Raw genomic sequence first — 27,053 nt, 5'->3', positions numbered from 1 at the left:
GATGTCTAATCGTTAGCATTCTGTTAGTGTACACATAAAGAGGGACCCTTTCAGCACTTCTGCTGATGCGTTCCTGAACAGCCCGAGTGTAGCCGGTGATACAAAAATTGAGGATGCCACTTTGGAATTAGAAGAGGATGAGGGGGAGATTTGAGTAGGCGACGAGGGCGCTAATGAGGATGTTGATGAGGATGAGGTTGTTTGTGTCAGTCCTGCACCAGTGGCAGCAGTTCTGGCACGGGACAAGAAAAAGGCCATTGTCATGCCAGGCCATAAAACAAAAAAATCCACCTCTTATGTGTGGAATTATTTCTACCCCAATCCAGACAACAACTGTATAGCCATTTGTAGTGTATGTCAAGCCACAGTCAGTCGAGGGAGGGACCTTAACCATCTTGGAACCTCATCTGTGTTACGCCATTTAACGAGAGTTCATGGCAAAGTGTTGGGAAAAGCTGAAAGTTCTTTCAAAAAAATTACAAGCACTCCATCATCAGCTAGGACCCTCCGCTCACCGACATCCCGACGGCTACAAAATACACCCACCACACCATCCTCATCAATATCCTCAGTAGCGCTAGGAGTTAGCCCTGCATCCCAATTATTAAGGCTGGATGACTCCTGCACTATTATTGATTCCTCTGAAGAAAGCGTTGGTCCCACTGCTGCTGCTGTTGCTGCTGCTGGGGGTGAATCGTCAGCCCAGAGGAAGGGCAAGAAAAAGAGCAGTCCTACATTTCAACAATTAACTGTGAAACAATCATTTGCTAGGGGAAGCAAATATGACAGCAGTCACCCAGTCACCAAGCGAATCACAGACACCATGGCTGCCATGTTAGTGTTAGATCTGCGTCCAATCTCCACAATAAACACAGCTGGTTTTTCACAGTTAATTGAGGTTTTGTGTCCACGTTACAGAATTCCATCGCGACACCATTGTTCCCGTAAAGCTATTCCACAACTATACCAAAAAGTGTGTAAAAATGTAGAGATTGCGCTGAAAAATGCCATTCTGCCCACTGTCCACTTAACCACAGATATGTGGACAAGTGGAAGTGGTCAAACCAAAGACTATATGACTGTGACAGCCCACTGGGTTGGTCATTCACCTTCACCAGCAGTAGCAGCAGCAGCATGTACACCACTACGTAACATTTGTCACAGGCAGGCCACTCTTTGTATCACCGGCTTCACTAACAGGCATACAGCTGATAATTTGTTACGCAAACTAAGAGATGTGATTGATACATGGCTTATACCACTTGGACTCTCCCCAGGATATGTCATTTCTGATAACGCCAACAATATAGTGCGGGCATTACAGTTGGGTGATTTCCAGCACATTCCCTGTTTTGCTCACACCATCAACTTGGTGGTGCAGAGCTTCCTACGAAATAACCGTGAGGTGCAGGAGATGCTTTCGGTGGCCTGTAAGATTTCAGGCCATTTCAGGCATTCGGCAACAGCATGTAGGGGATTGCAGCAGCTCCAAGAGCAGTTTAACTTGCCCTGTCACTAACTTAAGCAGGAGGTGGTAACTAGGTGGAATTCCACCCTGTACATGCTGTAGAGGATGGAGGAACAGCGCAAAGCCATCCAAGCGTATTGCACAAGCCATGACATTGGGAAAGGAGGGGGCATGTATTTCAGTCTTGCGCAGTGGGGAATCCTTTCAGGGCTGTGCAAGGTGCTGAAACCATTTGAAGTTGTGACGTGTGAAGTGAGTGCAGATTCTGCTAGTTTGAGCCAAGTCATTCCTTTAATTAGACTATTGGAAAAGCAGCTTGAGAAACTGAGGGAGGAGATGAAAGCAAGCAATTCCGCAAAGTATGTTGGCCTTGTCGATCAAGTACTTAATTCGCTTCACAATGATCCTCGAGTTATTAAGATCTTGAGCTCGGATCATTGCATTTTGGCCACTGTGCTTGATCCAAGGTTTAAGACCTACATTGAGTCTTTGCTTCAAAATGAACGAGATGTGAACTTTTGCAAAGAGCTATTGCTCAGCAAGTTGTGTGCTGAACTGGGCCTTGGCTTGACGACATGTCCTCCTTCAGTTTCTCAAGCAGCTGCTGCTCGTAAAAAATTGAATTTTCCCAAAAAAAGCAGGGATGCAGCAGAGGGCAGACCAGAACAGTTTAACATCTGGGCTGGTTTGAAGGATTTTTCAAAAAAATGTGTAACCTTGCCCATAACTCCATCCAATATGAGTATTAACATGCAAAGGATTGTGGAGGATTACTTTCAAGAGGTAATTGATATGGAAATGTCAGACAGTCCCTTTCCTCACTGGGAAGAAAAGCAGGACATTTGGAAACCCATGTACAAACTTGCTTTGCAATACTTAAGCTGCCCACCCTCCAGTGTGTACTCTGAACGAGTGTTCAGCACAGCAGGGAACTAAGTCAGTGATCGCCGTAGAAGGTTACTTCCCAAAAATGTGAAGAAAATGATGTTTATAAAAATGAACTACATCTTCCACGAGGAAGGCCTTCACCATCCAAGACATCCAAGCACTGACTGTTCTCTAATGGCGGATTCAAGCGGCGATGAATTGATAGTCTGTGATGATGACGTACACACTGATGAGAGTGAGGATGAAGCTGAAGATGATGACGATAACATCTTTTTAAAACTTTCTATGTAAGTGTAGGGTGCAATCTACCCCCAAAGAGGAAAGGGACTTGTGGCATTTCCATATCACGTACCGTCTTGAAAGGCTGCTGTTTAGGCAATTTCTCCTTAAGGGTAGGGTGTCATAGACAGAGTGACTCCAATCTGGCTTTGTCCATTTCTCTTAATATTGTACAGTCTATAACGGCTGTTTTTTTTTGTATGTGATACAAGTGGAGGGGGGCCTAGAGAGACCGAAACCAAACTGGCTTTCTCTATTTCAATTAATATTGTGCAGTCTATAACGGCTGAATTTTTTGGTATTTTATACAAGTGGAGGGGGCTCAGAGAGACCGAAACCAAACTGGCTTTCTCTATTTTAATTAATATTGTACAGTCTATAACGGCTGAATATTTTTGTTTTTTCGACAAGTGGAGGGGGGCCTAGAGAGACAGAAACCAAACTGGCTTTCTCCATTTCAATTAATATTGTACAGTCTATAACGGCTGAATTTTTTTGTATTTTCGACAAGTGGAGGGGGGCCTAGAGAGACAGAAACCAAACTGGCTTTGTCCATTTCTTTACATATTTAACTATACATCCAAAGACGATGGCTGCATTGCCAATATGCATAGATGGAGAGGAAGACAATCTGGTTTGTGTGTAGAATTAATGAAGGCCTACCTACCAGGATTTAAACTGTTTTTTTGATAATTTATTAGCTTTACAATTACATTACTTATCCAAGAAACAGATGCAGCACTAAATTTGGTTATTTTATGCCCAAAAACATTCATTTTCCAACAAAATAGCAAAACAAAACCAAACAAAACAAAAACCAAAACACGCAATGGCGGTTTTGCAAAACCAAAACCAAAACACGACGGTAATCCAGATCTAAAACCAAAACCAAAACCAAAACACGAGTGTCAGTGAGCATCTCTACTTGTAATACATTTACACACATTAGGGGTTACTTGGTGTAAGTGAACACATTTTAGGGGGTACTTGGTAAACATTTACCTTCACATGGGGTACATGTAAAAAAAATAGTTACGAACACTTGCCCTATGGGATTGTCTATAAATATCACAGGTTCTCTGCAATTTTAGATGGTATTAGAGTGATAGTTGTGGGCAAAAATGTTTAAATATGTGAATAAAATTAAATTGGTAATAATAATATCTGTGCGATAACAGCTGCTTGCCAAAAAGAAATTCTACAGTCTCAAAACATAGAGCTATAATGACAAGAACAATTGACAGTGCTATAATGTACCTTAAATAATTAATTCAAATTGGTCCATTTTGGACACGTCACCGCTGTTGATTTTGGCGAGGAACAGCGGGCCGGATAAGCGCTCTACAGTATTGGTGAGATCATACATAACCGGGATAAATACTGATTTAATACAAGCTGATGCTCCAGAGGAACTTCTACAGTTCCATAGACTTTCACTACATAGTAAGAATTTATTATTGGCTTTCTCCTAAGAATTAAACATTTTTGGGACTTGGGGATAGATTTATCAAGCTGCGGGTTTGAAAAAGTGGAGATGTTGCCTATAGCAACCAATCAGATTCTAGCTGTCATTTTGTAGAATGTACTAAATAAATGATAGCTAGAATCTGATTGGTTGCTATAGGCAGCATCTCTACATTTTCAAACCCACAGCTTGATAAATTTACCCCCTGGTGTTCAATTGGACATCTTAATATTTGACATGTAATATTCTGTTTCTCCTATGTTTATTTTGAGTTTCCTTTTTAATTAATGTTTTTTTATGCTGTTCATAAATAGTTGTATTTGTATATAGCTGTGAGCAGTGATTACTTCTCACAGTGGCAGGAGACAGGATGATGTGTAGGTAATCACATTGGGGACTGGCTTAGTGTGTCTAGATGGAGGTGAATACTTGCTGAATGCGGGCTCTACACAGCACCAAGGTGTGGACCTAAATGCTGAAACTTTGGTGGCTGCAGAGCATTATTAACCCCTCAAAATGACTGTACACTGTATAATTTGTACATGTCCTCAAAGCTGTTGGAGACATAGGCCATTACTTTCAGTGGAACAACTTTTACATCACCCAGGTACACTTCAAACAGGAAAGTGCATTTAGATACACACACATAGTAACTGGATAAAAACATTAAAATGTGCAATATAAGATGAAGACAGAGCAATATATTTGGAGAAAAATGAAAAGTTGTAATTAATTCAGGGGGTGGCCCAAAACTGATAGTGATGTTTTTCCTTTTGTTGGCGTAGGCTGTTCTATAACGGACTGTAGTCATACAAATGGAATGAGGAATGGAGTGTGAACCTGTTTGTACGCTCTCTACCCTATGTCTCATGTTCATCCACATCATACATCCCAGATTGGTGATTATATGTCCACCAATGCTCATAAGTGTGCACCCTACCTAATTAGCAAAAAAGTCAATAAAGCTTAGCTAGTGTAAATAGTAATTCTAAAAGCATACACATTTATTAAAGTGCAAATGAAAGTAAAAGTCTAAATGAAATTGTTCTGCTCCCAACGACTGACATGTTGGAAGGTTTGAACAAGCTGAAATGAAATGCACCCCCTGAGTCTGCAACTGTTTCTATCCCAGCCTCTGTCCACAATCCTGACAGTGACACAACTGATGGCATTGCAGTGGGTGACATTTTTTTCTATTAGGTTGTCTTTTTAGTGTTGTGTGCTAAGCAGAAAACCATATCATGTACTGATGAGCCCTAGCAATAGCAACACAGTCAGTTTTTACTTGGGAATTCTAGATCGGCACAGGTCTATGTTATGCTCTAAAACAATTGGTGCAGCATTGACTTAAAAATTTGACATATACATTTCATTTCTTGGTGTTTGTTTCCCTGAATTGTAATGGTTTAATACCCTTCGTAACCCTTTTAATTGTTTTAATGTGCTTATCTTTTATTGATTTGCATGCTAAGCAGAAAAACTTATACTGCACTGATGAGACGTAACAATGGCAAACTGTATGTGGGAACTCTGACTCAGCACTGGCTCCTCTGACGCTCTGCAAAATTCTGACTCACAATGAGTGGAAAGCATGTTCTATATCTTGAAACTTTGTTCTCCTGAATTCATCATATGTACAAGGACTGATGACATGGGAGACAAGGGGAGAGAGATGGCGCATGGCATGGTATTACAATTGGGCATCATTGATCTCAGTTGAATCAGTGATCCCTATTTTACATGACGTTTGAGCAGAGTTCAATACGCTGTTGAACGCATATCAGACTAAACGTACCACCGATGTATACTAAGCGGAATGTTGCTGCAGTCTCAGGTAATACAGGGGGGTTCGTTCCATCTAGTTTGTGTTTGTGAGCTGTGAACAACAGTAACTAATTCACAGTCACATCAAGTAAGAAAATCTAATCCTGATTTTTCTAAGAGATATTTTAGTTTTTTACCAAATGGAATGTAGTTTAAAAAAAACCCAAATAAAAAACAATTTGTAATCTTAGCAATTGCCTGCTTTCTATCTCACTTCTTAAAAAATAGAATCCTTAGTCCCAACTATACCTAAAATGGATTTATTCATTGTCATTTCTTAGACTACACATCTGGAGATAGAAAACATAAAGACTCAGTATCGCAGTAAAGTAAAAGATACATTACAAGCCAAGAAAAAGTACCAAGAGGCGAGTAGAGGTAAGTGCATTTTACATATAGAATACAATCTTTCAGTTCTTCTGATGTGTGGTTTTGTTTCTACACCATAATAAACTGAGACAGTGCTATGTAAAGTAACAACTCACATCCAGGTTTCTAATGATATTGTGCTCTGTGTTGCTTTTTAACTTTATATAATTTCCTCTCTAAATTAATTAGGCTGTACCTTGGTTTGCTGCGTCCGCCTGACTGTTCCTGCTATGTATCAACTGCTTTCAGTATACTCATCATTTTAGCTTTTTTTCTGGGTTGACAAATCACTGACTGTTCCTGGGATGTTCTTAAAAAACTCTTTTCCATCCTAAAAATGTTTAGGATGCAATTGGTAATTTTCCAAAAACTTGACCTAGTACCTAATGTTGATGGGTGGAACTAATATATTTCCTTCTTTTGGTTTACATGAATATAACAAAGTTTGTTTAATTCTACCTAATGTTGCTCAACTCTTTGGTTTTTTTTCTTTCAAACTGCCTCTTTCATCCTTATCATTTCCCATCTGGACTATTGTAATCTTATATTTCACATTCCTATCTCTCTTTCTATTGTCTTATACATGAGGTTGATTTATTCTTAACCCTTAACTTCCCATTAGGAGACATTACTCATTCTAAAGCCAATGGGCCTGATACATTAAGGAAAGGAAAGCCCAAAAAAAATTACTAACTTTGCACCTTGGCAAAACCATGTTGCATTGGAGGGGAAGGTAAATTTAAAATGTGATGGCAGATTTATAGTTGGGGTAAGGCATGTTCTAGATCAACTTTTAATTTCAGTGTACAAATAAAGCTACCAAGTATTTGCGTGCTACATGAAAAAACAGCCAGTATTTATCCTATGTGCAAAATAATAAACTAGTTTGCACCCCTTGCATTGTAACATGGTTTGTCCAGGAGAAAATGTACTCATTTTTTTACTCATACTTGCCTGTTCTCCTTCTACTATTACATCATCCCCGTAACTGTAGGCCTGCTTCCCTAATCATGTATTCTTGAGCCCAGGCCTTCTTCATGTTGGACATACTATCACTCTTACCCCATGTTCTGTAAATACCTTGTTACCAAGTTATCTGTGTGTATTCTGGTCTTTGTATTTTTAAGCTTAGTCTAATAGTGTATTATGTAATGTACTATGTATCGTTTCTGTCTGTCTGTGTATTGTGTACTACCGTCAATCTCATGTATGGCGTTGCGACCATTTATAAATAAATTATATTAATAATAACACGATATACACATATACACAGTATCTATGTGATAGACCTTTCTGGTTCCATTATGTCTACCTTGATATAATACCAATGGAACGTGGCCCTTAAATACTTCTTTTGTCTAGTCAACAAAATGCCCACCGTCTTCATATCTAATGTTCAACTTTACACATTTATTTGCTAGCAGATTATACAGTGCGGCTCACAAGTCTTTGCTTACCTCTGGAATTCCATCTTTATCTTTTACTTTCAAGATCTGGTCCCACTCATCTTGAACAATAATCTAAAGTATGATCTCTGACTTCCACTACCACTGTTCCTTTCATCTGTATTAGTACACCCTTGCTGTTGTGACTGCCACTGAAAATTCCAACCCTTATTATCTTTCTGATTTTCACTGTAGACTCCTGCTGATAATTTCAATTTTGTTAACCCTTTCACTCTACCTTGCATTAACAACTAACATATTTATGTATGTAATAATATATCGTACATAAGGATCCGCTGCGTTCTATCGGCCTGTTTCTTTACTAACCACAGATGTTAAAGTGTTGCCTATGAGATTGAATAATGTCTTAACTAAGATAATTCACCCAGACCAGACCCACCCAGACCAGACGTGCTTCATGTCAGGGAAATCTACTTCGAGTAAGCTGAGGCTCTTTTTTACTCAAATACAGCTGGCTCTTGAGATGAGGCAGTGGTTGTGTCCTTGGATGCGGCCAAGGCCTTTGACTCGATTGAGTAGAGCTTCTTGTAGGGGGTAATGAGGAAATATGGAATAGGGCCTTAATTTGTAAACTAAGCGCAGTCGTTATACTCTGCCCATGTGGCTAGGGTGTGTGTGTGGAGGGTCATATCAATGGCCCCTTTACCTTGGGTAGAGGTACAAAGCAAAGTTGTCTTCTCTCCCGGCTCTATTCGCCATTGCTATTGAGCCCCTGGAGTGCATGGTTAGAGCTCACCCTGGCATACTAGGTTTGGCAGTTGGGGAAGGTGTGGACAAAATTGCACTCTTTGCCGACGACACGCTACTGTTTCTGAGAGGTGCAAAAGATTCGCTCAGCATTTTATTGCACCTTGTTGATGGCTTTGCCAATTTCTCTGTACTTCAGGTCAACTGTTCCAAGTCTACCATATTCCCCATCTGCTGACAGCTATCCCGAATGATGCAGTGCAAAACCTCTTACAATGGACGCTTAAATTCAAATACTTGGGAATATGGATATCAAACAACATGCATGATTATATACCTTCCAACATACATCCGGTCATAAACTAGCTTCAATCCAAAGTTCATAACTGGAAGAAGCTGCCTATGTCCATGTCTGGTAGGGTTAACCTAATTAAGATGAACCTTCAACCAAAATTTTTATACCCCTTTATCACATGTTCCTTGGCTGGCCTGGCTCTTCCTAATCTTATAGCATATTATATTGCCGCTCAATTGCCACATTTGATGGAGATGGTCAGGGACGCCCCAGATAATACCTTGCACGGGTTCCTCCATTAGCAGGCTCTGTTGGGTACGAGAGTTTCCAGAGACACGGCACCACTTCTCTGACAGCAATACTGAACTGAAATATGATCCATGGGGCGTTGGAGGGTACAGGTATTGATCCTGATTCGCCTGTCTGGGGAAACTTCAATAATTGTTACCCGTTATTGATTGATTGTGCAAGTTGTTTTTATCACCTAGGCATTTCTTAGTGCCTGGGGAAATTCTTTGTTTGTAGCTGTAGCAGTACTTAGTATTCAGTATTGCACTGTTTGTTTTGTTGTATGTTTATGTAAATAAATGTTAATGCTAATGTAACTATTTGATTGAGATATATATATATATATATATATATATATATATATATATATATATATATATATATATATATAAATACAGGATATATATATGGAATTGAATCATTTTCTTTCATTGTGTGACAGACTACAGCCACCAAACACCCTGATGGCATATTATTTAATATTTTAAGGGTAGAACAAAGACACATTTTTAGATCTTCATCCTTGAAATTATTTTCTGCCTTATGTTGTCTTTCACAGACAAGGATCGCGACAAAGCTAAGGAGAGATATGTTAAGAACACCTGGAAGCTGCACACACTCCACAACCAGTATATCTTGGCCGTCAAATCTGCCAAACTACACCACGGACAGCACTATAGTCTGAGCCTGCCCAGCTTACACGACTCCATGCAGAACCTCCATGAGAAGATGGTGCTTATCCTGTATGCATAAACCAAGGCGAAACTAATTTACGCATTTCTTTGTAATAATACCTAGGGTGATTTAATTCTTATCTTTGTGGCTTTCATATTCTGTTTGTAGAATGTACATCAGACCACGTGTAAACTGATATGATCTCTGCCTTCTGCAGACTAACCACATGTTGTGTTTTCCTGGTGAAACAATTTAATATGGACATTATTATTATTATTATTAGTATTATTAGTATTATTATTATTAAGCTGCAGGTGTCCATACATGCTGCTGTTCTCCCAGCCAATTAAATTGTTTTAAATTTAACTAAACTGCACAATGCAGAGCGTGTGGCCTCATTTTTGTGGCATGATTGGTCTAGATCTGGATCATTTCTCGGATCTGCACATGTATGGGAACCTTTTGTATCCACAAACAGCTTTACATCTAACATGATGTTATGCGCTGCATTGTGTTCAACTTGCAATGAGTCAACCTAAAATAGACCTCTACGGAGAAACACATTGTCAGTATGAACATCAGAACATAGCACTCAGTATACCATCGCAGACAGATTTAAAATGGTCATTAGTACAGATCCTAAAACTGGCCTTATGATCCAGATGATCACAATCCAAATTAATCAATCAATCAGTAAGTTCTGGTTGTCTGATATTTAAAGCAGTGTATGTATGTGGTCATCAACTGGCTACATATACACATGAAATACATGAGCTCTTTCTGAGCAGGTCATTCATCATATGGCCAGATCTGTACAATCTGATCCTCCGCTTGTATCGTCAAGTTGAGAACAGATCTGGTAGCACAGCATTCGGGAACGAAACACCAAATCACATCATATGTCTCCACCTTAAACACATGTTTTATTGCCCCATGATAAAATTGAGTGAAGAGGAATAAGAGGAATATAACAGGGTGCAGATTGGTTACTGAAGGTGTCACATGAAACCAATTTACTAGATGCTGCTATGCATAGGATGTGACAAAGTCTTGTGAGTTTAAGTGCATAAATAATTAATCCCTGTTTTCTTAGGGATTACCGGAAAGTAATCCTTACATGTATAATTTAAAGGGAAAAATTTAACTTTGAGCTATTACAGTATATCGATATATGTTAGACTAACAGAAGTGAATGTGTCTCACCTCTTTCCTCTATTGCTCTTCAGCAAAGACATTATGCAAGAATACTACAAAATCACAAGTCTGGTGCAAGAAGAAGTAGCCGCTGTTCACCAGGAAATAAATAATACCATTACAAGCATTAATCCTGCCAGAGAGTATGACCAGTTCATCCAGATGAACAGGTATAAAGCCAGTCACGATAAATTGTCATGGAACCTATATCAGCAGATTGACTCATTATTATTTCATGTAGGGCTCTAAAGTGATTTACATGTCCGAGAATTGGCCAGTCAAAATGGGTTTAACCCTTTTTGGGCACATTTGTAAATTTGGTTGGTGCTGCCTGTGTGCATTGAAATGTCAACTGCATTAACAGCATCGTGGTGTATTAGGCCCAAGCCCTGAGCAGCCAAACTCAGCTATTGGTGTCAGGATCAGCCATGTGTTACCAAAGTTACACCTCTCAGACTACATAACTTTCTATCAGTAAACTGTTGTGTATCTTACTTGGTCTCCATTCTCCACCTTACTGCTCTCACAGAGCCGGGTGTCCTAAGTCTACTAGTTTTTCCTGGACCGCGGAAGTTTTTGAAATAGCAGAGCTAAATGTTATAAAATAAAACCAAAAGGGGACTGTTGCTTTTCAGAATGAGAAAGATGAGCAATGCATCTCCAAAATGTTGATCAAGTAAGCTATTTTTGCATGAAAAGATCGGTGTGCTCTGCTTTATTTTCCTACATTTGGACTACTTTGAAAACACGAGCAACAGTCAGTATTGTATGGAAGGAGTACCCAGTTATAATTTAATATATGGGCTTAGTATTATTCTGATAACTGTTCCATAGCAAAATGTGAAATGATGCAAATACATAATATGTATCTGTTTAATAAAGCTCAAATAAATAAATGTTGTAGCTAAAGTACATTTTTTTTCTGGAAATATTAATACAATTATAGGTTCTTATATATATGTTTATATATTTGGATTGTCAATATTTTCAAGTATATAGTATATGTAAATATCAATATACAGTGTTTACCAAGGGCTAAAGTTAGGCTAGGTTAGGGTTATGATTATGACTATGTTAAGGTTGGTGTTAGGGCCAAGATAAAGTGGGGGCTAGGCTAGAAGTTTGGTTATTTTTGGGTTCAGGTTAGGTTAGGGTTAATTTAGGGTTAAGTTTATGCTAATTAGGGTGTAAATGTTGAGGATTCCTTATTTGGGGACATCAGGTGATGATGGAGTGGATGGACTTGGGATTATTGTCTGCCTTTTTGAGCAATTGCTGGATGAGCAGTTGACCAGCTATCACTTGTCAGTGGCCAATTGTCTGTATACTGTGATAAGATTGATCAGACATGAGTGTTTAGTGGATTTCTATGTTTTACTCTATGCCCTATATATTTCAAGTAGCGAGTACGTCAAAATAGTGCTAAACACAAGATAATGGTACCAAGCACCTGACTAGCATAACTGTAATTAGACCGAATACAGTAATGAGACAAGAAAGCAAGATAATAAATAAACAGGTATCTATACTATGCTTAAGTGTCTTGCAACAAAGTTATCTATAAAATTATTTTTTGTTGTGATATAGGTCAGCCACAAGCCTGCCACCCATCGTAACCTTCGATACAAGTTTGCTGGAAGAGACAGACAACCTGGAAGAAGGAGAACTTCAGCTGAACGACCTGACAATAGAGAATGTGCAGCATACGTATGTATGGGAAAGGTTGTGTGGGTGTCATGGTTAGGGTCATGTTATGTGTGCATTTGTGGGCAGCACGGTAGCTAAGTGGTTAGCACTTCTGCCTCACAGCACTGGGGTCACGAATTCAATTCCCGACCATGGCCTTATTTTTGTGGAGTTTGTATGTTCTACCCATGTTTGTGTGGGATCCCTCCAGGTGCTCCGGTTTCCTCCCACGCTCCAAAAACATACTAGTAGGTTAATTGGCTGCTATCAAATTAACACTAGCCTCTTTCTCTCTGTCTGTGTGTGTCTATGTTAGAAAGTGTAGACTGTGAGCTTTAATGGGACAGGGACTGATATGAGTGAGTACTGAGTACAGAGCTGTGGAATTAGTGGCGCTGTATAAATAGCTCATGATGATTATGATTTGTGTAGTAATATGCAGTGTATATGTGTTTGGCAGTGATATGAATGGGCTACTAGATTATTTAGATGAGACATTCTCATATATTATTGTTAGAAGTTGTATTGGTTGAATAGGACAAAAAGGGTGAATAAAACCAATGCACTTAGGGATCACATCGAATTGAAACAGAAAACCAAGTCACCCATGTGTCATGCCATTTGCTCAATCCTTAAAAACCAATGCTTGATTTTTGTTACTAAACATTTATTCTATGAATCTGGGCACATCAGGAGCCTTAAATCTAATTAATCTCAAATTACATATTTCAAGTGATGGAAACACAGTGCTGCTTTGGAGCATATGGGAGCACTAACGGTGGTAAAATATTAATATATGAGTGTTATACTATTAAAGTAGATGGACACCAGCGCATTAATCACATTATTTTCGCGATTGGCAAAGAGACTTGGCAGCAGAGGTGCGTCTCTAGCCAAAGAGGGAGACATATGATTAATTGTGAGCGAAGTAAAGCCTTTTCCAGCCACTTCTTCAGCTACTGCCAATCCTTCCTGCCAATCGTAAATAATAAAACAATTTGGTCCTGCGGTTCCATGTCCTTTGTGTGCATTTTTTAAGAAAGGTGATTTTATTCTCAGTGTGACATGACCAGAAGGGCATCATATGGCTGTATGTCAGGATCATAGCAGCAGTGGTGAACTTACACTCACCCAGCATGCATTAATAGAATTTGTACTGTTTAATCAGTCAGTATAATCATCATCATCATCACCAGCTATATATAGCTGGTGCTTATATAGCGCCACTAATTCCGCAACGCTGTACAGAGAACTCACTCACATCAGTCCCTGCCCCATTGGAGCTTACAGTCTAAATTTCCTAACATACATATACAGAGAGAGACTAGGGTCAATTTGATAGCAGCCAATTAACCTACTAGTATGTTTTTGGAGTGTGGGAGGAAACCGGAGCACCCGGAGGAAACTTCACAGAGAAGGCCATGGTCGGGAATGACCCCAGTGCAGTAAGGCAGAAGTGCTAACCACTAAGCCATCGTGCTGCACACCAGTATTGGTACAATTGATCAGTATGAACCGTAAGAGACATTTCAAGAGATGCATTTTTAAAAACTTGTTACTGTGCCTGGAAAATCAGAGTTTGGGATGGCAGGTTTGGCACAGGTATATTTTATCCAACTTTAGCGAATGCAACCACCCCAGAATCAACATCATAATTAATTATATTCTTCATTAAATACCATCTCTCACTGCACTTAATTCACCTTTCTCTCTGATCCACAACTTGCTTTATTTTCCCAGGAGCGCTATGCGAGTTGTGGGTCCCTACTATGCCAGTCACTTGTACAGAACTTAAATTGCACTCTCTCTGAATGCAGTGGGAATCCAATGATAAGTAAAATCAAGCTTCCCCTTTAGATAAGAGGATAGAGGAACAGAAACATCTGGGTAAAGGATCTCATAAGATGTACTCTGTTCACCAGGAGATGACATGAGATTCTGAGAACCCATGCGTCACTTGACATATTTAATAGATGGGATGGCAAGATTATCTATCTGTGTGACAAGAGTGTGCAGAATTATTACTTTGAAACAAAACTAGAGAATAAAAAAGACCACTCTCGGTTAATCCCATATTAGATATGGTACCAGCTCTTATAAATGCCCTATATGTATACAAAACATAGAGTATTGTATAGTATTATTATTATTTTGTTTGTATTTAACATCATGTCATATAAGAAATATTGGCTTAGGCCTAAGTATGTCTTTGGTTTCCAGATTAAGGGGTATATTTACTAAACTGCGTGTTTGAAAAAGTGGAGATGTTGCCTATAGCAACCAATCAGATTCTAGCTGTCATTTTGTAGAATGTGCTAAATAAATGATAACAAGAACCTGATTGGTTGCTATAGGCAGCATCTCCACTTTTTCAATTTAAATTAAAACGATAGGACTGTGCTCTACTCTCAGAATGCAAGAGCTGCTATAATACAGGATATCCCTCCCTGGACACACATGAATTGTAATTAAAAAATTATGTGCTCAATTGCCTTCAATGAACCATATACATATGAATGAAATAGGGGATAGATGTTGTATAGTACAGGGGATGTGGTATTCCAGGGTGGTAGCTGAGGGAGGGGGAAGGAGAGGGTTAATGGTAGGGAGAGAAATATAACCCTATAATAGGTGGTGGGTCTCTAATGTTACCTATGATATATTGCTATCAAGTTGATTATATAGAGAGGTTTTATTATATAGACACTGGCACAACAATTGGATTGACATCCAATACAATGGTTAAACCACTTTCAACAGAGGACATATTAAGATAAATTAAAATTAGAAATAAAAAATACATTAACCGGAAGGTAATGAATAATTGAGTCCCATCCCGCAGTTTAGTAAATATACCCCTAATGTTATATCAATAATGGTGAACATAGCTTGTAACTACTTTATTTGTAAATTCCACCATTTTTCTAACCTTTTTTTGCAATACATGACATTATTGTAGACCACTAGGATGAACACAATCATTTTCATTCTTACTGATCCGTCATTTTATAATGTATGTATAGATTGACATCGGTGGAGGAGGAACTTGCCACAGTTACAGACTCAGTTATTGTTAAACAAGAGGCAATAACACAGCTCCAGACTGAGATTGTGAATGAGGAAAAGAATCAAGGAGACCAGTAAGATACCCCTTGAGATTACAGTGTTTACTTAATGTTTAATTTAATGTTGTTAATCTACATTTGACCTTCATGAAAGTAGCCCAGGGTTTCAAAACCAGGAAATGGCATTTTATTTAAAGCCCACTGCTGGATGTAATACATATAGAATATAAAATGTATTACATATTTTACTTAATGTAATATGTTCTGCCCACATTCATTAATACAGAGAGTTCTCATTTTTATATTCCTGTGCATCATGTTCTCTCTACACAAAAATGCAATTATTCCCTATCTACTATATAAAAGCCTAGTGGCGTGTGTCTGTGTGTGGGGAAAAAAAAAACCAAGCTGCAGCGCCACCTGCTGGGCAAAGTTATACACTGACCTACTAAATTCTTAGTGTGTGTGAAAAAAAATTCAGAAAGGGCTGAAATTTGCTGCAGCTCCACCTGCTGGGCTGAGTTATACACTGACCTACTAAATTCTTAGTGTGTGTGGGGGAAAAAACTCAGAAAGGGCTGAAATTTGGTATACTAAGATGTTTTTTATTTGTTAATTTAATTTGTTAATTGTTAAAAGTGTTTATAAAGATTTTTAAAAAATATATATATATTTCTTGAAGGAGAAGTGACAGTTGGGAGTGGTTGGTGGTTGCCAGGGGTGACAGTGGGGAGTGGTTGGTGGTTGCCGGGGGTGACAGAGCGAGAGGAGTGTGATACTCAGGACCGCTGAGAGAGATCCCTGTGTCTGGATAGACATCTAGATAGATGTGGCGATAAAGATGAAGGATGAGGTGATGGAGAAAAATGATGAGGTGGTGACATGTGGACAAAACCACGTTAAAAAAGGGCGCTTGCGTCAGGAAGTAACGCTCTTCTCCTGAGGAGGCCTGGGCTATGGCCCAAATGCATGACAAGAACCTTTTTAACACCTTAAGTAGCTTGATTTGACTAGAATGCATGAGTATCATGCACGGGTTAACTTGTTTATATATCTTTTACTGCTCAGCCTTACCTGGTTCTGTATTCTGCTTTGACGCTTCTCTTGACCATCTGTCTACCAGATATGACTGGTAGCTTATGTGTTGCAAAGACAGAGATTAATAAACCAAACATTCTACATGTAGCTGCTGTGGTTTCAATGAGCCAAATCTTTAATTTGGGATTTGCCTGAATTTGTGATCCTTTCAAAAAACTATTTTGTTCAATATAATATATTATATATTATATTCATTATAATATTCTATATTTAGCCCCTGGAAGTTTCCGATGCAATAAAATGCACAGCGTTCACTATTCTGGCTCAGATGAAACCAAATTTTAGAATCCTTAATACTTGGCCAAATCCCACACTGAATCCTGGATTCTGTGCATCCCCAGCTTCAACCAATAAAACCACAGGAGCTTTAAGCAATAACAGATGATACAAGTGGAGAACTGGCGAGAGTCTGCTAAAAGTTAGGTCATGGCTGTAAAATGTTGACTGAGCTTCCAATTGTGCATAGTTACACATGATTATAAAGACAAATTAAATTTGAAATGTAATGTGCCTTTGAAACAAATTGTGTCTTGTCTTGAGACATTTATTAAATAATGTACTGCCATACTTTGCCCTATGTGTGCCAGAAATTCTCAGTTCAACACCATAAAAACTAATAAGTGGGGAAGAGAAAAGAGAAAAGGCATTTGGATTACTGTTTCCAACACTGTAACAGTGGATGTTTCAGAACAAAGTAGCACAAAGCCACCACATGTGTGGGACAACTGTCTGATCCAAACCCAGTCAGAACATGCAGACTTTTAAAATGAACCAGGTGGAAAAGGTTGACAGCTGATGACCTCATCGCCAGCTGATGACCTCATCTGTCAATGTAAAGCTGGGTACACACTACACTGTTTTTGCCCAATAATCGGCTAAAACAGCCGACATACGACCGCTCGTTCAAAACTCGGGTCAGTGTGTGCAGTGACACGATGGTCGAAAGTCTGCCCAAATGGACGATTATCGCCTCATTTGGTTGGTCGTACCGTTTAATATTTTCGTTCCAATCTCGTTTCCGCTGTGTAGTGTGTATAAACTTCCGACCGATCCACAACAGTGAGTATGAAATTACAGTCATTGCTCACGACAACATGGCTGTAAAAAGTCGCTAAAGGGACGTCCGCTCTTCCCTTTATCGTCCTAAACAAGGCTAGTGTGTATGCAGTTCATTGACCGAGCAATCGGAACATCGATCGCATGTAAAATCGCTCGGCATAAAAAGTTGGTCGAAATTTCTGTAGTGTGTACCCAGCTTTAGCAGTCAATAGCAATCAATAATTAAGTGATAACTCAAGTATCTACTACCCTTTATTATCCCATGGGCTTTTAGTGTTTTTGATATTTCACTTTTTAATGAAGGTGTGATTTTAAAGGTACAAAATAAAATCCCCTGCATAAACACCACCAGAGTGCCACATGTATAAAATTGTTTTTTCTCTCTTCTTCTCTATCCAGTGTAAGCAGTCATCAGTCAATATTAAAATTGGTCAGCCAGCCTACAGAGTGATCAGATCTGTGACAATTAACCCTTTATTTATGTGGAGTGCTTTGATCAACTAGGCCTCCTTCGTCATAACCTAAAGAACTTAGAGAGATCTGCTTGGATGTCCTTACTGCTCCATATCACGTTTTATAATGTCATCCGATTTGTACATTCATCTGGTTATCTGTCCAGTGTGCAGACTCGCTCCCCACTCTTCCTTGCCTCTTTGTTTTGTTTCTGTTTTGAATATATGCAAAACGGCAAATGAATTTGTATAATAAACAGTAACTGATAACAATCACGATGATGCTTTGTGAATTGAGATTGTTCCACTGCTAATTTGATGTTTCATCTTTCCACAAAGGATTAATCTCTTGGCCAAGTGTCAGTCCCTTCAGGATGCCTTTTTGCAATATAATATGTCTCTGTGTAACAAGACCAAACTGCAGGGTCAGAAAGACTTGCTGAAGAAGAAGATGAATGAGATTGGATCAGGAGATCCTCCTCCGGCTCTTCAGCTGCAGGACGATAAACAGTCTATCTCCTCCATTGTAAGTTTACTGATTGCTAGGTGTCAAGATAACAGAAAAACAAACATGTATTGCACTTGTATGAAATATACATGGTGCTCTCAAGAGGACTGGCTTTTGTGGGGGGTTTTGGGAATGCCAGTGGTGCCACCATGTCGGGCCGCTCGCTTGAGCTCCAGAAAAACATCTTTAGCGCGCAGTTAAACTTTAAAGAGTGCCCCACAATGAATGTCACACAAAGGCCAACATAGGCTCTAAATAAAGTCCTGTCACATTTAAAAGTTGTTTCAAATACATAATTGAACATACACCCAAATATGGTAAGGCAAAGCATATTTGAGATATCATCATATAACTAACAATGCAAATGCCTATGGCAATCAATTAGACATTTGCTTTCTTTGTCTAACTTATACAGTACCAATCAAGGCTAACCGCTGACTGCTTACCGTGGTCAATTTACCACAACTGCTTATATTGCAGTAGAAAGTGACAATAATTTTGTCATTTGTAAGGTAAACTCCCACTCTGAACATGGCTTTTATAATAATGAAGACCAAGCCAATGTTCAGAGGTCCCAGGATATCAAATCCAAGTTCAAACTGAGCAGCCGTTCAACATAGAATTTGCAGCTGCCGACGTCTGAGTAGAAAGCAGCATTTCCCAGGAGGGCCGGAGTCAGTGACATCATTTTACAGTGCAGGTTTGATGCATTGAGCAGAACTACATTCTGCAAATCAAAAATGCATGAAAAGGGAAAATAAAAGCACCTGCGCAGAGCTCCATTCATTGAATGATGTGCCTGCCTCTCTGTGTCTCAGCCACCTTGACTATAGCAGTGTGTGTTGTGTCTCTATGTGAAATACACTTCATACAGCCTTGTTTTCATGAACGGCCTTGGTCCAGAATCCGTGCAAGTGAAAACTCTTTAAAAAAGTCAAAATTAAATATCAAACAGAGCAGCGCTTTCAGTGCCCACATTATCATATTGGGTTTTAAAATACTTTTATTTACCAAACTGTGTCTTTTGAAAGTATCACTTATGTTTGGGATTTTTGTTGTTTTTATATGTTAGCAAAATACCCTTAGTCGTTATTATTTATGTTTGTGCCTAAGATATTGCATGCTATTTAGTGATTACCATTTCTTATCTAACAATAACTGTTTATTTTTAAATCCTTTAAACATCATGAGAAGTTGGCACAAAAATAGTTGAAAATCACATATAAGTAGAAGTCATTTACATAGCGTTAAAATGTACCAATCAGCTTTGGTCCCACTGTGCACTTTGATTTGCACAAGTCGGCCTAGATTTCCACCAAGCACATTTGCAGAGGAGCACAGGCTGAGAGGAGAAAGGAGTGGGTTGAATTTGGCACCTGCTTAAAGCTTATGGAAGAGGTGGTATTAGTGGTAGAATTTGCACTTTTGGACAATGTTCCTTTTCAGATTTTTCCACCTCTGCTCCTCAAGGCATACTAGTGTTCAGAATAGCCTCACAAGAGCTAATGGTAAGCATGCAGGCCATCCAGGCCCACCAAAGCAAGACCAGGGGATTTTGCAGTGTGCATCGAGTACATGGATTGAAAAAGTGATGTTGCCTATAGCAACCAATCAGATTCTAGTTATAATTTATTTAGTACATTCTACAAAATGACAGCTAGAATCCCATTGGTTGTTATAGGCAACATCTCTACTTTTTCAAACCCACAGTTCAGTAAATATACCCTCTGTGTCAACATATTTGTGATAGGAGTTATGGACGGCACATTTTTCAAGCAAAGCTCTTCCTATACTGTCGTTTTAGTCAATATAAGAGTTTTCATCCCAAGGATATCAGAACAATATATTTATGTACTCCTTACATGTTAATGTACTAAGTAGATGGTGTTTTCTGGCATATGATTAAGGAATATCTTTCTTTTCTTTTAGGAGCGGGAAAGTTGTAAAAATCAGACTTTGGAAAATATAAAGAATCACATTTCTGGGATTTTTCGCCCAAAATTTTCTGTAAGTACTAATTTATTTTTGTTTATAACTCAAGCATCTAATGAATAGTTGGAAACAATGTAATGTAGTTTTAGCCTGTATTTGATATAGAGGTGAGTGAAAGCCTCATTGCTCATTTTTACATCGAATTTCACACATTTCTCAGGCTGAATTTGGCCTTACGGGTCCTGTGTTCACAATTTCCCACTTCTACCGAACCACATTACAGAACAGAATGAATTGACACTGTTGTCATCACAGCTCCCTTTATAGACTATAAAATCCGCGGAATACAATATTTACGACAACAGTGCGGGATTCCGCAGAGCAGAAGATTTTTCTGCTAGAACTTTGCACCTCTGCTGTTCCCCTGTGAAATTCTATGTGCATGAAATTCCACTTCAGTTTTACTCAGCTCTCAATACATAGAACTGAACAATATTTCAGTTAATTTCCTACACAGATGAGCATCTCCTCCCTTGTTTCATTTCTCATGAAATAATACTGGAGATGGGGGGGGGGAATAAAAGCATTATGATAACCTTGGCATGTCATATGAAAACTCCTAGAGGTAGAGTCAATTAATAAAAAATCTGCACAAAGTGCCTCCGGAACAACCGCGAGACACCCCGCACGGATTTTGTTTTACAGAAGATACGCTGATTTTTGCTCACACCCCATAGAGGTACGAGCAAAGATCTGCGTTACTCTTTCCCGTAATAACACATCCCTGATGTTCTTAAGCTTATGCAAATGGAAGGTAACAATAGAAGAAATCTAAAAAACAAAAATTGTTCACTTGTAACTATAAGGTGTATTGACAATAATATTTCATAGAATGTAAAAACAAAAGCTGTTGAATTTGTGGATGTTTGACAAGCAGAGGTCATTTTATAGACAAGGTTGAGAGGACAGTTTCACCACATCGTAAACAACAGGCAAAATTGCTACATCAAGTCATCATGACTATTTCATAGACAGGCTCAACAATATGTTATACACACACATAATTAACATAGTTGAAAAATGTAAGGTCTCATTATATTTTGAGCAGCATGGTGCTAAAAGGTTTTATGTAAAATATGATGTCCATTCATGCTAGATGCGTAGAGGCTAAAAACACACAAACACACAAAAGGCTTTAAATGCCAGATGCAAAAAAAAAAATGCACATTACTGTTAACATCTAAGAACATGCGAAAAATAGTAATATAAGTAACATAATATGGTGCTCACAAACAGGTTTTTTATTTTATATTAATCTACAAGATGATTGAGATAACAACATAAAGCCCCCAGTGAATAATGGATTCTGCTCAGGGGGCTGTCATTTTTCTGCTGCTATTATTCATAGGTGTCAGAGTATTCATTTCAAATGTGCTCATATAGTATATGATTGAAAAAAACATTGCAGATTGCCAGGTTCATCAAAAAATATTTCCACTCAGCGCCATAATGTAATGCGCATTCCTGTGTGGGAAGGCAAATAAACCCGCTCTGTATATGTACACCAGGGGGTAAATGTATGAACCTCCGGATTCTTCAACTCCGGCGAGTTCAGCGCTTAAATTTAAAGCGGCGCTGCCTTGTAAAGGGAAACTTCCCTTTACAAGGCAGCCTCACTTTAAATTTAAGCGCTGAAGACGCTGAACTCGCCGGAGTTGAAGAATCCGGAGGTTCACACATTTACCCCCAGGTCCATTTACAAAGAAAGCACAGTGGGTGCGCACCACAAAATGCATCAGTGTGTCTATGTGGTTCGCTTACACCCTGCTTTCAGTACAGACTACCGCAAAGTAGAAGTGCACATAAGTGGAAAAATCAGAAGTGGCACATTGTTCAAAAGTGTAAATTTTACATCAAAGCCCAACTTCCTACAACTTTAGAGCCATCCATTTCATTAAGTATAATGTTTCTATTTTCCTCCTAAAATACTACTTGGTTTAAAGCTTTTTATTAAAGTGCACGGATTGCCCTTAAATATTAAGTTCTCTGACAAACTGCAACACGAATGGTGCAAAATAGGTCCCACTAAAAGTATAGGACGAGACCTGATGGCGGCCAGCTCCAGGTGGTGCAAAACTTCCTTTTATTTCTAATTCTTTTTTTGGAGTAAAAATGCCCATGCACCCTCCTGCACAGCTAATAAAGGCCTAAAATGGCTTATCCCCACCTCTTTATCTGTTTTCAATACTTTCACTCCTCATCTTGAAATCTACCATGCAGCCTAACTTCCTAACTTGGCTTGTGCAAACTTCTGGAATCCTGCAAATGTTGACATCTTGCTCTGTAAACCTTTGCACACTTGTGCAAATTGAAGATCCCAGGGGGACCACAACTAATTTGTGCTGCTGTTTGGCTGTTTTGCACTTTGTGAATGGTCCTCATAGTGTTGGTTGGTGGATTATTCGTATACAGAGACAGAGCATGTGACTACACAGCATCTTAACTGACATTTCAACTTTTTGTCCTGTATCAGATCCCATTAGTATAATGAAGGAACTGTAAAAACTGCTCCCACTTTACATATACATAGTTAAATGTCTACATTACAGTTTTTGGAAAATCCCTCTTGTTTTTTTAGTATTGGTTGACATGTCCTTAGAAGTTAGATTTCCCATATGAATTGCACGCATAGAAGGCTTCCCTGACCGATCTCCAAGGACATGCAGAAAAAATATGTTGTTTGTAAAAGGGGAGAAGAGACACTGCACCCGCTCCTAACCCCTGCTATACAGGGAGCACAGACCCTGCAACTGGACCCCTTCCCCTTTCGTCCTGGAACAAAATGCAACCGTTCATATCTCATTTACATATCTTTGCCTACAAAAGGAAGTCTCATACTATAACTACCATATCAAAAGGCTGCATTTCTCAGCTGCTGCACACGTGACAACTAACATGCCATTGTATATCACAGGGAATTCCCTGGAAAATCCAGTCTGTCATGCTATTAGCAATTATTGTATAATTTTCAAATACTTTTGCTTCCACTCAAACCACTATTGCTGCATGAATCATGAAGCTCCGCAGTGCAATTTCCTCATTTTGTATCTTGTGCAGTTATATCCTTCCTGAAGGGTTTATCATTAACAAATACAAACTCCAAAGCAGAAGTTGCAGAATGAATTTGCAATGTTTGCTGTCTGTCTGCTAACCTTCTAATTGTTATTCTTTATTGGTATAATATGAATGCCTAGAATAATAGTTGTGATCTACCTGAGCAGATTCTTAGCTTCTAATAACGACTACAAAGTAGCAGATTAAAACATTGGATATTTGCCTGGGATAAGCATGGATTATTATCTTCTGTAAACTCATATTGTACCTGAGCTATACAGGTTGAAATATTCATTGTAGAACAGTTCCTACATACAAACACTGTGTTGGGAGTCGGACCACGAATAATAGATAAACTTTTAGAACCGAGCTAAAGAGGTCTTTGCTTTTAGCAGCCGCCTTTCCCGTAGAACTAGAACCATTCAGAGGAACTTGGATGCCCCCAGGACTTGAACAGTAAGGTAGTAGAAGTTTATCAATCTAGTTGTAGCGCCGGGTGTAGGTAACTGGAATACTGGAAGCAGGAAAGAGAGACAGGCCAAAGGTCTTAGGTCAGCAGTGAGCAGGAAAGTCCAAGAACAGGCCAGAGGTCTGGGCACCTAGCAAACAGGAAAATCCAGATATAAGCAGAGGTCAAGGGGTGCAGACGTACGAACAAAGTCCATTAAACAAGCCACAAAGTCACAACAGGTAAGCAAATATAAGGACAGCAAGGTATCCAAAGGAACAGGTCAGCAAACTGTGAGGCACACTAATGCCATAACCGGCATGGAGGCTAAGCCCTCTCTGCCTTAAATAGTTAATTATTATTATTATTAATATTATTATCTTTGACTTATAAGGCGCCACAAAGGGTCCGCAACGCCGTACATTACATATACAGAAAACAGAACAAAGACACAACAAGATACACAAATATATACAAACACAGGTAACAGGGTAAAGCAAATCAGATTATATCTGACAGATAGTGAAAGGGATGGTAGAAATCAGCAAGAAGAAGGCCGAAGCTTAAGAAAACAGGGAAAACAGGGCTAGCGAAGCAGGCCAAGAGGTACAGAGGGTGAAGGAACTGTAGAAGGAGCACACAAGGAAAGAGGGCCCTGCTCATGAGAGCTAACAACCTAAAGGGAAGGGGGAGACACAAAAAAGAGTGGTAATAACCAGGGGAGAGAGCCAGAACAAGGAAGTTAGGAAGACTGATAGACTTGAATAAAGAAATGAGTCTTAAGGGCACGCTTGCAGCCTTTGAGAATAGATGCTAACCTGATGGAATGTGGAAGATTGTTCCACAGCTGGGAAACAGCCCGGGCAAAGTCCTGAAGACGAGAGTGAGAGGAGGTGATCAGTGAAGTAGTGAGGCGACGGTCACAGTCAGAGCGGAGGGGGCGGGTGGGAGTGTAGGTAGAGATGAGATTGGAGATGTAGGTAGGGGAAGATTGACTAAGAGCTTTAAAGGTGAGGGTGAGGAGTTTAAATTTGAGGATTGAGGATAGACTTAAGAGGATCAAGGCGAGAATCGGGTAGGCCAGAGAGAAGAAGGTTACAGTAGTGAAGGCGAGAGATTACAAGCGAGTGAACAAGGGTTTTCATGGCTTCCATGGTGAGAAAGGGACGTATCTTAGATATATTCCGAAGGTGGAAGTAGCAGGATTTTGAGAGGCACCAATCAGAGTGTCAGGGCAACAGCCCTGTAATCAGCCACAGGAATCTGATAATTAAGTTGAAATGCCCCCTTTGAGCAAATAAATAACTAATTATTTATCTGTGCATGTGCCCGGCTGCCCCCTAATGCCGGAACAGGGAGCTTCTTAGCATTAGATGAGTGTCCCGACTGTGGCCTAAGAGATGGTCTGGACAACGTCACAGGAAGTGGTATTCCTGTCATCATGATGACAGCCGGGATGCGGCAGGTGAGTGAGCTGTGGCTTGGGGCACCACTGCGGCTCATGACACACTGCATTCATTTAATCAATCAACAGAAGCTACTTTCTTGACTTTACCTATTTCTGTTCACAATATGACAATAAACTTATCTTGCTGTCTAGGTGTCATTTTTGACTAAAAACCGTCCTTTGTTTCCCACATCCAATCTGTTTCCAAATCCTATTACACACTTTTAAGAAATGTCTCCAGAATTCACACATATCTCATGCAAGTCACTGCTAAAACGCTAATTCATGGATTTATATGGTCCCTAACCAGATTTACAACAATACAGCGACTTGCTTTCCTTGCTGATCACTCTCTTAACTCTGCTCCACTCTGCCAGTCCCTACATTAGATGCCTCTACTTTACATAATGAATTATAAAAAAACTAATATGCAAAGCCATTAACAAAAATATCTCTTCACTTATCTCAAAATATCTCCCAGCTCATCCCCTCTGCTTCCAAGATTTGTTCATTTCTTACTCACTCATTACCTCTTTCCATACCCGTTTACAGGATTTTATTTGTTCTGTAGCCACTCTTTGGATTCCTTCTCTCCTATAAAATTTTCCCCTAGCCTCCAGACGTTCAAGCATTCCCTGAAACAAACCTCTACCGGCATCTTATCTTGGGCAGCATGGTGGCTTAGTGGTTAGCACTTCTGCCTCACAGCACTGTGGTCATCTGTGTGGAGTTTGTACATTCGCCTGTTGTTTGCATGGGTTTCCTCCTGGTGCTCCAGGACTGATGTGAGTGAGTTCTCTTTTCAGTGCTGCGGAATTAGTGGTGCTATATCAATAGTTGATGAAGGGCCAAAACCACCCTCTTCACCTCTCTAGGCTAGTCTATCTGATTTCCAACCTCTACACAGTTCACACAAAACTTTTATATTGCTTGTGTGACTGGATCATACAGCCCACTAATCAGTTTTTCCCATGACATTGTGGCTGGACCAATATTCAATCTGTGGCACTATGTATTAAACTCCTGTTTTTGAATAGATTGTAAGACAAGGGCCAACTGTTTGTTAATACCCAGTCTTGTTTTACTGTTTGTTTACAATTTTATAACGCCGAGGAGTATGCTGGCACTGTGTTACTCGATGTTAATAATAATAATAATAATAATAATAATAATAATAATAAAAATAAGGTGCAAACAGTATTGCGATTACAAATGGTGAAGCGTGGCATGAAAATTGAAGATTTATAGTGCCATCTAATGGTTTTCAATGCATTTACTCCTCACTGGAAGTGACAAGAACTTCCCAGTTTTGAGGCTATCTGTGTATTTATATATCTGGTACAAGC

General features: G+C 39.3%; 1 protein-coding gene across 1 annotated transcript in view; it reads left to right on the top strand.

Annotated features, from left to right (window-relative positions):
• FES (FES proto-oncogene, tyrosine kinase) overlaps nt 1-27,053 on the top strand; it is a 104,888-nt gene that overhangs the window by 35,219 nt on the left and 42,616 nt on the right. The window contains exons 4-10 of the mRNA XM_075207832.1: nt 6,206-6,302; nt 9,589-9,772; nt 10,931-11,068; nt 12,486-12,605; nt 15,608-15,724; nt 18,598-18,784; nt 20,696-20,773. Of these exons, the coding sequence (XP_075063933.1) occupies nt 6,206-6,302; nt 9,589-9,772; nt 10,931-11,068; nt 12,486-12,605; nt 15,608-15,724; nt 18,598-18,784; nt 20,696-20,773 (921 nt within the window). The remainder of the gene's footprint in view (nt 1-6,205; nt 6,303-9,588; nt 9,773-10,930; nt 11,069-12,485; nt 12,606-15,607; nt 15,725-18,597; nt 18,785-20,695; nt 20,774-27,053) is intronic.

The sequence above is a fragment of the Mixophyes fleayi genome, chromosome 4 (assembly GCF_038048845.1).
Source record: "Mixophyes fleayi isolate aMixFle1 chromosome 4, aMixFle1.hap1, whole genome shotgun sequence".
Classification (NCBI taxonomy): Eukaryota; Metazoa; Chordata; class Amphibia; order Anura; family Limnodynastidae; genus Mixophyes; species Mixophyes fleayi.
Note: the sequence above shows the minus strand (reverse complement) of the source record. Positions and strands in the feature narration are given on the sequence as shown.